The following is an 11,604-nucleotide window of genomic DNA, read 5'->3' as shown; positions in this document are numbered from 1 at the left end:
ATGTTCTTTTCAAATATGAATAAATGTATAGGACATATGATATAAAAAAGAAATAGCTATATTATACGAACCCTCCTATATGTATGAATGTCTCCCTTTGTGGGCACACACACTACTGCAGTGTATTTGTACAATTTTCAAAGAATATTAAGGTTATGATTTGAATCAACAAAAGGACTGGAAGTCAAGCGTTCTCCAGTAACCAGCCACAATGGGGTGCACTAGAGGAAAATTATTCTAGTTCCTGGCTTCATCTACATATTCGAGGTTAGAGCCTTAGTAGTGCATTTCCATCTTTTTACTGATTTAAGACATAATTTTAACATACTTTTACTGTCGCTTTTGACAGTGAATTTTCTTAAGGAAAGGTAATAGAAAACCTCAGCACATTACCGGGGGATACAATGAAGTGACAGTAGCTTTTCAACCATCTCACTGTAAGTATATGGGAATCCTTCCCCTGGGCCTGATACTGCAAGATGTGGAATGCCCACAGTTCAAGTGTGGAAGGTGCATAAGGCCTCACATAAGGCAGGTCTTCCACTAACGTTAACAGGACCAAAATGGCATTCAAACTTCTAAAAAGTAATGACTGTGCATGCACAATAGCTGATATTTAAATATATATTTGTAAGCAAAAATTTTACTTTTATCAATACATCCAAAGGCTGTTAATACAGTAATTGCCTACTCCTGGTGCCACTGAAGTCAGCAGCAAAACGTCCCTTGACATCAGGATTGGAGTCCAAATGGTAAATTTTATGTATCTGAACAAATCATTGTTGAGTGTGCAGCAGTGGGGTAAACTAAACTAAACTCAATGAACACGTTATTCCGTCTGACAATTATTTCTCTTTTTCTTATGATGATCTCCTAACAGCTCCTTTTAAATTGAACATAAATAACAACAATGTTCACTTAGGGCTCAATCTTGCAGAGAGGCGTGGAGGTGGCTGAGCAGTGTCGCACAGCACTCAGACTGAGCATGCTCAGCAGGGTGGACTTTGAGCTGCATCATACTAAGCCAGGGTTGCTGCCTTTTAGATTTGCAGAAAAATAATAAGGACTGCTAAGTGGCTGAAATGGGCAGAATTGGAGGAGGGAGGTGTTAGAAGCTGACCCAAGATTTTCAAAAGCAACTACTAAACTTGAGTGCCTGCATCCTTGGATATCTAACCTGAAACACCTAAGGGGGGCACTTTCGGAAAATTAGGCCCCTTTAAATTATCTCAAGATGGACAGTCAAAATTAAAGACACTCCATCACTGGTGACTTATGAAAATCTTGGCCCCGATGCTAAAGTGTGCATTCCATGCATTTAAATTAGATGCACAGCTGCTCTACTGCTCCATAAAACTTCCTGTAACCTGCAGCAACTTGTTGCCAGTGTATGCTCTGCTGCAGGATTCAAGCAAGGTCAATGCAAAACTCAGAAATGCCTATCAGCAACAAAGCCACATGCTGAACCATTTAAGTAAGGCAAACCATTGTCAAATAAGTATATGATTTGAAAAAGATTACAATCCAATTCTTACCATTATTTAAGGTGCAGCTGGTTTGGGGTATAAGAAAGCCTTAGGAACCACAGTAGGAACTTATGAGAACACAACAACAAACATATCACAACAGAAAGAGGAGCCATTATGATCAGCTCTTCTAACACATCCTGTGTTAGTGTGCAAGAAGCACAGGGGACACTAATAAAGGAATCCCCAAGTTAAGCTTCCTGCTACTTTCACAACTGTGCCATAATCTGTAGTTTTGAGCAGTTGCTGAGATTCTCTTTACTCCCATATTTTGGATGCGGAGCTAACAAGTACCATGCTCTGCTCCCTTAGCAGATACTTAAGCTTGTATCTACCCTCTAGCCCAGTAGTTATCAAACTGCTTCACAGCATGAACCACATAAGAGAGATTGGTTCATGGATCTCTTCCCCTCCTGTATACAATCACATAACACTCCTGTGTCAACAACAGGTGATTACACAGACAAGTACTATTAGGCAATTCTATTACATATTTTGAGCTGTCTTTGAATGCAGTTTTGCAACTGGAAACAAAAGGAGACATCACCATGTGGTCAGACTCTCTGCAGATGACAGTTTCAGAGCCTTGGCTCTAGCCTGTCCATTCTCTGCAGGATTGAGCCCTAATTTCCCATGAAGCTGGTTTTAGCTTTGTAGACACACACTGATTTAGAACTTTTAATTCTGTTTATATACATTTAATTGGTTTCTTTAAACATAATTTCTATAAATTCCAGATATATCAAATTTACTTTTTTTTTTTTTGGTTTTCTATATAATGACCATACAGAATATGATGAACCCTTTTCTCTATTAATGTATCAAAATATGATTCACCATGCAACATCCTGGGAAACACAGCACGCTCAGGAATACATTCTGGCTGGGATCATGAACAAAGAATTGTTTCCAGAGTTCTGAAATTGGTGCTACACAGGGGAGTTATAATGTAAGATCTGCTTTGCTTTTGCCATTCAATAAACCTGTTAATTAGTACACATAATTATCAATAGGGCCTTGTGTACTCTGCAGCTGTAGAAGTCGCTGCAGAATACACCCCTGGCTGCTAAATTGTTTTCCAATTGAATCTCCCCTTTCTTTTTGTAAAAATTAAAAAAAATTGTTCTAGACATCACTGCTGTGAAGAAAACCCTGAAAGTGTGAACTTGTGCACTGGTCTCTTCCTGCATCTACAGAAAGCCAGAAACAATAACCTTGAGGGGCATGATGTGCCCTGTTCATTGAAATCTGTGGACTCTTTAATGCCATCACTCCATTTTTCCAAGATGTCAAAGAATTGCCTATTTTTACTACGCAATTCTCCACTTTGCTGCAGCCAGGCACCGGCCATTTTGTTTCCTGAATCTCAGCCATGCTGCCTACCCAGTGCTCTCCAGCCTTCCACAAATTGGATTCTAATGCATGCTCCTCATACTGTTCTATGAAGCTAGGCAGCAAGATCCAAGGGAGCCAGAGCTGGAGTTTAGTTTGCTGTCAGGGAATGGGGAAAGCCAGCAGCATAGTTTGGCAAGCCAGGCTGCCTTGATAAGAATGCAGCAACCATTGCGTTGAGTCACTGAAGCAAACTGCAAACTCCTTTCTTCATTGACACACATTTGGGGGGTAGTGGAAAGGAGGAAAGAGGTTCAGCTGTACTGAAGTCATCTAGCACAGGTCAGAAGCCAGGGCAGATGGGCTGCCTGGAGATCATAGCAAAGAGACTGTGAGAAAGATCAAGAGAGAATACTGGGATGTGGAGCTGAAGGGGTGGGGGACTGGGACAAGGACAGGCTGGAGGGGTCGGGGCAGAAGTGTCTGTCACTAAAGCCACTAAAGTCCCCTCAGAATCTGGAATAGAAACCATGATTCCAGAGTCAATATTCCTCTCTACTCAGCAAATAGCTGTATAACCAGCTGGCAAAATTTGTGCTGCATTTATCTCCAGTGGCTGGCCCACACAGAAGATGACAACGTACTACTGAGATGAGCTAAAGGAGTAGCTGAAGCACCAGAGGTCTGAGTGGTAGATCTAAAGATTCAGATTGAGCAGGGGGTTGGACTAGACCAGTGGTCCCCAACCTTTCTGTTGCAATAGCATATTCATGTTCCCAGAAGAGTGTGGCGGGTATCGGACGACCAGCCACCGAAATGCCGCCAAGAAGCGGCATCATCGAGAGTGTCGCCGCCGAAATACCACCAATGCTTCTTGGCGTTGCCGCTTCTTGGCGGCATTTCGGTGGCTAGTTGTCTGGCAGCCGCGCTCTTTGGCGGCGGGTTGTCCAGCAGAAGCACTCCCTTGTCAGTAGGCTGGTGCACATAAATGCCCCAGCGGGCGCCATGGCACCCACAGGCACCGCCTTGGAGACCACTGGACCAGATGACTTCCTGAGGTCTCTTCCAACCCTAATCTTCTATGATTCTGGAACAGTCGGATTACTGTGTAGGAGACCATACAATTCCATGTGATGGAATTTGATTTTTCAGGTTGCTTTTTTAAAAATCCAGGAAGTTACATACAAAAAACCACCTTAATGTTAAGATTGCAAAGTCAAACAGTAAGAAATTAGGAAATATCACAATAAAGTTGCCTGTGCAATCTTAATTCTCCCCCTTCGTCATATGCATTATAGTACGCTCTTTAATACTGTTTGTTCATAGGACCCCTGCATCATTCAGTGCACAAGATGGGCCTGTTCTGAGAATAAAGCAGGGTTGTGTACTGAACGAGGCTGTTGTCTGTAGGACTCCTGCCCTGTTTGTTGCAGAAGTTGGAAGGTGTATAGTGAATGAGGCAGGTATTGCAGAAAAAGAGGAGAGTCTCATGGTTAAGACAGTTGAACAACAATCTGGAGAATGGGATTCTATCTCTGCCTCTGCCACAGAGATCCTATGTCTGGCGTGAGCAAACATCCGGTCCTTCAGACATTTTAATCTGGCCCTAAAGCTCCCGCTGGGAAGCAGGGTCCAGGGCTTTCCCAGCTCCGGCGCTCTGGCTGGGGAGTGGGGTCATGGGCTTGCCCTGCTCCATGAGTGTTGTGGCTCTGCGCGGCTCCTGGAAGCAGTGGCATGTCCCCCCTCTGGCTCCTTCACGTAGGGGCAGCCAGGGAGCTCCGTACACTGCCCTCGCCCCAAGTGCTGCCTCCGCAGCTCCTATTGGCTGGGAACCATGGCCAATGGGAGCTGCAGGGGTGGCACCGGTAGACAGGGCAGCGCGCAGAGCTGCCTGGCCACACCTCCGTGTAGAAGCCAGAGGAGGGACCCACCGCTGCTTCCAGGAGCTGCTTGAGGTAAGTGCCACCCGGAGCCTGCACCCCTGACCCCCTCCCGTGCCCCAACACCCTGTCCCAGCCCTGATCCCCCTCACCCTCCAAACCCCTCAGTCCCAGGCTGGAGCACCTCCTGCACCCCCAACCCCTCATCCCCAGCCCCACCCAGAGCCTGCACCCCCAGCTGGAGCCGCACCCTCCTCCCCCTGCACTCCAACCTCCTGCCCCAGCCCAGAGCCTCCGCCCGCACCCTGAACTTCTCATTTCTGGCCCCAGCCCAGAGGCCACACTCCCAGCCAGAGCCCTCACCGCCTCCCACCCCCAACCCCCAATTTCGTGAGTATTCATGGCCTGCCATACAATTTCCATATCAGCTGTGGCCCTTGGTCAAAAAGTTTGCCCACACCTGTCCTATGTGGTGTTGAGCAAGTCACTTAATCAAACTTGTCAGAGGTGGTCATTAACTGTGTGTTCTCATCTCCTAGGTGCCCAATTTGAGAGAACTGGAGTTTGATTTGTAGACATGCTATGCATTCACAGCTGCAACAGAAATCAGTGGGAGCTGTATTCAGAACAAAAAGTGCTATACAATGCAAAATTCTTTAAAAAAATCAGGTTGCAGGCTTATCAAATTGGGCACCCCAAACTAACACACACTTGATCTTTATGTCTCTGTGTCTCAGCTCCCCATCTGTAAAGTAGGAATAATACTACCCCCTCATCTCAGAGGGGTGTTGTGGAAATAAATCAGTTAATGTTTGTGAAGCACTCAGACGCTGTAATGTTAAGCGTCATAGAAAAGCTCACGAGGAAATTAATAATTCTTTATTCAGAGCTGGTTTGAATAGTGTGCAATAAATAAGGCCTGGAACCATACAATGAGCAATGAAGAGAAAGCAAAATATTGAACAGCCACTCATTCAATGAGCACCATTCATCTTGTGCACTGAGCAAGGAAAAGATAATAAGTGATCATATAACTAACAGCTGTGTCACAAGGGGGCCAAATTTCGGTCGCATGGGCAACCTTAATTTTGTCATTGTCTAACTCCTGAGTGCTTGACTTCACAACCTTAATGTTCTTTCAGGGTCATTTTTTTGTGAGTGATGTATGTCTATAACATACTCTGACACACACTATATTATTTATACATGAATATATGCACAAACACATACAGATGTAATAAAGCATAGAATATAAGGGTTTAGAATTGAAAAGCTGATAGACCTTAACTACAGGAGTGGATGGGGCCTGCTCTAATACGGAATGTGCTAACTTGGGAAAAATAAGACTATAGAGACAAACTTAATTACAACTTCTTTTAAAACTACCTGTTTTGCTGTTTCAATCAGAGCAGCAGCTTCAGCCTTGCCCACTTGTTGCACCATCTTGTAGAACAGGCTCTCTTTTTCTTGTAGCAAAATGTATGGCTCATTATATTCTTTTAGTCTTCCTGCATCTAAAACCTGTTAATCAGCAGCAACACACCTATTAACACATGAAATTCTGAAACAACATATTATAGGTAATTCACTACAATAGTAGGGATGGTAGGTGGGTTTTTTAGACTGTATTCTTTGATTTAATGTTAAAATGCATTATATGGATTGAAGGTTGGATATTCTAATATCCTTTTAGTGGGAGCATGGTATATTTTCTGTTTCTAGACCAGGGAGTATGTTGGGAAGATACCTACCCTGAATCTATTCTTTACTCATAATAAAGATGAGGTACTATCAGAGACAGAGGTGTTAAAAGAAGAAGAAGTGCTAGAAAAAATTCATAAATTAAAAAGCAACAAGTCGTTAGGCCAACAGTACACGCTCAAGAATTTTGAAAAAAATTAAGAGTAAAGTCGGTGAGCTGCTAGGAAAAATGTGCAGTCTCTCATTACAATCAGCCACTCTGCTAAAGAACTAGAAGGTAGCAAATATTGTACATATATATATATATATTTAAAAGATACTGAAGGGGTGATCTGGGGAATTACAGACTATGAAGTCTTACTACTTTCCTTGGTAATTTGATCAAAATGATAATTAAAAATAGAATTATAAAGTACTTAGTAAATCATGATAAATTAAGGATCTAGCCACCTTGGCTTTTGCAAAGGAAAATTATGCCTCACAAATTTATTAGAATTCTTAAAATGCATCAATAACACAGTAGATAAAGGAGAACTGGTTGACAATTTATTTGGACTTTCAAAAGGCTATTGAAGGAACTAAGTACGCACGGTACTAGAGACAAAGAATGTTCAATGCTCAGGAAGGAAAGCACTAAGAGACAGAACACAAAGAGTAGAAATAAAGGGTCAATTTTTACCATGGCAAAAGCAGGATACCACGAAGTTCCATACAAAGACTGATGTTCAATATATTTATTTGTCGTCTGGAAAAGAGGTGAGTAGTGGGGTGGCAAAACTTGTAGATGATACAAAATTATTCAGGTAAGTCTAGACCAGAGAAGACTGTCAACAACTTCAGAGGACCCTAACCAAACTAAATGAATGAGCACCACAATGGCAGATGAAAATCAATTCTGACAAATACAAAGTAATGCATATTGGATGGAACACTTAACGACTCATATACTCTACTGGGCTCTAAATTAATTATATGACTCAGGAAAAAGACTTGGATATCATGGTGTATAAACTATATCCAAGTACAGTAGCAGTCAAGATATCAAACAAAATATTAGGATGCAGAAGGGAATTGAATGGAAAATAATATAGAAAATATTTTTCTATTATATAAATCAATGATATGCACTCACCTGGAATACTGTACTCAGTTTTCAAAAAGGATACAGCAGGAAGACAGGGACAGATGATGAGAATGATTAGAGAGACAAAAACTCATATGAAGAGATGTTAAAGAAGTTGGGATTATTTACTTTAAAGAAGAGATGAATAAGAGGGAACATGATAAAAGTATTCAAAATAGAAAGTAGTATGGAGAAGGTACCTCAAAGACATGTTCTCCCTGTCTCATAACACAAGACAGCGGACACTCATTGAAATTGAATGGTGGCAAATTCAAAACGATGATGAGGAAACTGCTTCATACAACGTCTAACCTGCTTATAGTGCTCATTGTGACAAGATATCATTGAGGCCAAGAGGTTAGGATGATTCAAGAATGGATTGGATGTTTATATGGATAACAAGAACATACAGAATTATAATAATAAATACTAAAAAAAAGGTAGGAAGCAATATAAACTGTCATATTTCAGATTGTAAGTCAAACTCTTACTCTTAGGGGTTAGGAGGAAATGGCCCATGAAATAGGTAATTCCAGAACTGTTGGGTTTCTCATATTTTTCTCTAAAGCTGCTAGTACTGGTGACTGTCAGTGACAGAATACAGGACTAATTGGACCAATGGACTGATCCGTGTGGCAGTCCCATGTAAGAATTAGGCATTGTTGATTCTTTCTGCTAATCTGTTTTAAACATCTGGACCTAGCATTGGGAAATTCAAACTCCCAGCTCTAAGCTACCAGTTAAATTATAATGTACCAGTTTTATACATTTAGAAGTATAATATGATACATTATATTTGAACATATGATAATCAAGATCATATGCAGCAATTATTACAAAAACAGTTTGCAGAGAAGTAGCCATAGACTTTTTTCCATTTAAAAAAGCTTCTATAGTAAAAAAAATGCAAAGTATATGCAATGAATTCCTCTAGAGAACAATATATATCCAGTACTGTTATGTGTATGGATGTAAAAAGTGTTAATGGAAAACTTTTTCAAGCTCAAGTTATATTACACAGCTCATAAATCACTCTTACTCTATAATAAATGCTCAAAGTATGTCACCTAGGCAGGTATTAATTATACATGCAGATATTTCAATATTCTTACACCCATCATTATTAATTTGCATATTTAAGGATAAATTAAAAACATAATTTTCATTGCAATCTTTCATTTACTACAGTAAATCATAGTTAAATGCAGCTTTCTTAAGCATTTAAGGATAATTGAATCTATCATATATATAGTACGTACATAATAATTAAGATGACCTATAATTTGGCATTCCAAGTTAGGTGCCTTGAATATGCACTTTATTATGTAACCTCTCCTTATGAAATCAAAGACAAAGCATGTTCTCTAAATATAGGACGCTTTCTCTCTCTCTCTCTCTCTCTCTCTCTCTCTCTCTCGTGAAGAACTATGTAGATAAAATGAAGCTATTTCCTATGTAAAATACTGTTTTATACTATTATGGAATACAGATTGTGCTAAAGCTACAAAGAACTTTGTGAACATTACAAAAAACAAACTACTGGATAAAATTGAAAGCTTTTGACCTATAAATGCCCTAAATGGCCTGGGAGCTACTTCCTGCAAGACTGCATCTCTCCTGAGCCATATTATTGCCACAGCTGCATTCAAAGAGGACAGATGAGATGGAGCCCCCAGTATCAGAGGGCAGCAGCTGATGTGGCATTATCCATACACACTCTTCAGCTTTGGAATTCACTTTCTACTTTAGTTTACAACAGCCTTAGTTTATCAATCTTTGGAGCAGCATGCGAGGCTAGCTGTGAGGAAACAGGAAGGCTGCGGTGGGAGTTCTTAATTTAAAATACGTTTTTCACTGCTGGATTATCATTAGTAGATATGAATACTGATTAATGGTTAAAGGAGAGGGGGGCTATACGTATGGTCTATTTGGTGCTTATACATTTAAGAATAATCCATGAATGCCTAGAGTAAAAGATAGGCACACTTCTTTAAGTAGCCAAATATAAAAATCAAAATAAATAAAATACTTTGGCCAAAAGTCACACTCAGAATGAGTAGTACTTTACTCCAAGAGTTAGACCTATTAAAATCAATATCATTATGCGCAAAATAAGCTGCTACTCAGTGTAAGAAATACAGAATCTGGCCCTTAACCACTGACACTTATCTTCTGATCAAATTACATCCAAAGTGTAACTCATATCACCGTGCAATATGGCTAAATTCAGCCCAGACTACTACTTTCCCAGGTAGTTGTACCTGTTGAATTTGGTCCAGAAAAGCCAGACAGACTCTCAGTTAGCAAGATCAGACAGGAGTAAAATAAGCATGGAGGCTCAGGCAGGTGTTGGTGTTAGACTGAAGTCAGATCTTGATTTCAGTGTAAGTGCTGACACAGATTTTATCTGACACCTAAGACAAATCACTTAATTTCTCAGTGCCTCAGTTTCACTATTTGTAGCCTCACAGGGATGTTGTAAGCATTATGAACTGCTTGTAAAGTTATTTGAGATCTTTGGATAAAAAAGCTTTATAAACCCAAAGTAGTGGTATATAAATTAGGGCCTGATTCTCCACTACCTTGCACCTTGTGCATCATTTATTTACGCCTGTGCAAAGTGAGTGTAAAAGCAACCATTTTGATTTGGCAGCATTTTTTACCCACTTTGCACTCATTCTGCCCTGGTATACATGACTACACAAGGAGCAAAGCTGAGGAAAGTCAGACTCTTATGTCTAATCTTGTCATTTACTTTCATGGGGCTATTCTCCTGAGTAAGAATAACTCATGTGAGTACGAGTTTACAAGATAGGATCTTGGTGATCACCCACAGGACTATATGAAAGGCAATCTTTAAAGTTAATGGAAGACATCGATCCATCTTAATATGCAAAGTGCATGTGATTATAATTTATTTCTGCCCAGAATGCCATTTGTACTCAGGCAGTATTGGCCTTACAGTTTTTACTTTAAAAATGTGTAAATGTGTCTCTTGGTTCTTGAATGGAGTCCCCTAGCCATTTCTGAATCACCGAATGTTTAATCTGAGTTGTGGAGTTTTCTTGGGGTGAATAGTTGTCATCCGCCCCATCACACACAACTTAGTGTGAGAGTTACCAAAAGGGAATAGTACCACATTGGATAGAAGGCACTACTTTAAAGTTTAGTTTGACAAAGAGAGAGAGATCAACAGAGAAAAGAGTGGGAAAGGATTTAACAAAATTAGAGGAAAGCAGCAATTTTACAGTGACTTGCAAAAGCAAATTTGGAAGTGCAGTGTTATCCATACAAAAATATATCCTCCCCCTGGCCTCTCTAGCTAGCCTCTGGGGGCTATTGCTTTTGCCACAAAAATATTTCTGAGCTACTTTTTTATATCAAGATTTTTTTTTTAATGCCACAAGTTTGTTGGCCATTTTTTCTCTGGTATCTATTGCAATAGTATGTTTTCTTCCCTTAACTGGTGCAATTTTTAAGGATTATTTTTTATAATTTCATTTTTATTTATTAACTTGGGCCCACTCTGTGCAATAGTAGATTTTTTCACTATCTGTGATCTCAAAGAATGATGCATTCTGAGTGTCCACAGCAAAGAAAACTGGCCAGCAGACTTCAGGAACATTACTTTTTGCTTAAGATTAGTTTAAATTTATTATGTATTGAACTCCCCTCACAGACTGATTATTTTGGACATTGAGCACATTCTGGTTGCTCGTTCTGTATTCATGCTTACTTTTGCAGCTCACTTAACAAATGTAGAAAAATATAAGCCAAAGTATTAAATACAGGATAAAGAAAAGTTATGTTAAATCTAGAGGTCTTTTTGGCAAAGAGTAAAAGGGGTTTAAAAGACTTTGAAGACAAAGAAAGTACATACTATATAAAAACAAAATTGGATTTATGCATCGAAACGTAAGTGTCAAAGCATGTGAACTATTTATGTTTCTTTGTATATCCCTGTATCTGTCCCACATTACTGAGTTATGCAGGATTTGGTGAATTCAAATGACATACATTCACCATACTCTATATAAATATT

General features: G+C 40.0%; 1 protein-coding gene across 2 annotated transcripts in view; it reads right to left on the bottom strand.

The window, feature by feature from the left end:
- Window positions 1-11,604, bottom strand: part of ABCC4 (ATP binding cassette subfamily C member 4) — a 224,509-nt gene that overhangs the window by 2,415 nt on the left and 210,490 nt on the right. For both annotated transcript variants that reach the window (XM_034758263.1, XM_034758264.1), the window contains one exon: window positions 6,125-6,259. In XM_034758263.1, coding sequence (XP_034614154.1) covers window positions 6,125-6,259 — 135 coding nt within the window. The remainder of the gene's footprint in view (window positions 1-6,124; window positions 6,260-11,604) is intronic.

The sequence above is a fragment of the Trachemys scripta genome, chromosome 1 (assembly GCF_013100865.1).
Source record: "Trachemys scripta elegans isolate TJP31775 chromosome 1, CAS_Tse_1.0, whole genome shotgun sequence".
Lineage (NCBI taxonomy): Eukaryota > Metazoa > Chordata > Testudines > Emydidae > Trachemys > Trachemys scripta.
This window is presented reverse-complemented; position numbering and strand designations above follow the sequence as displayed.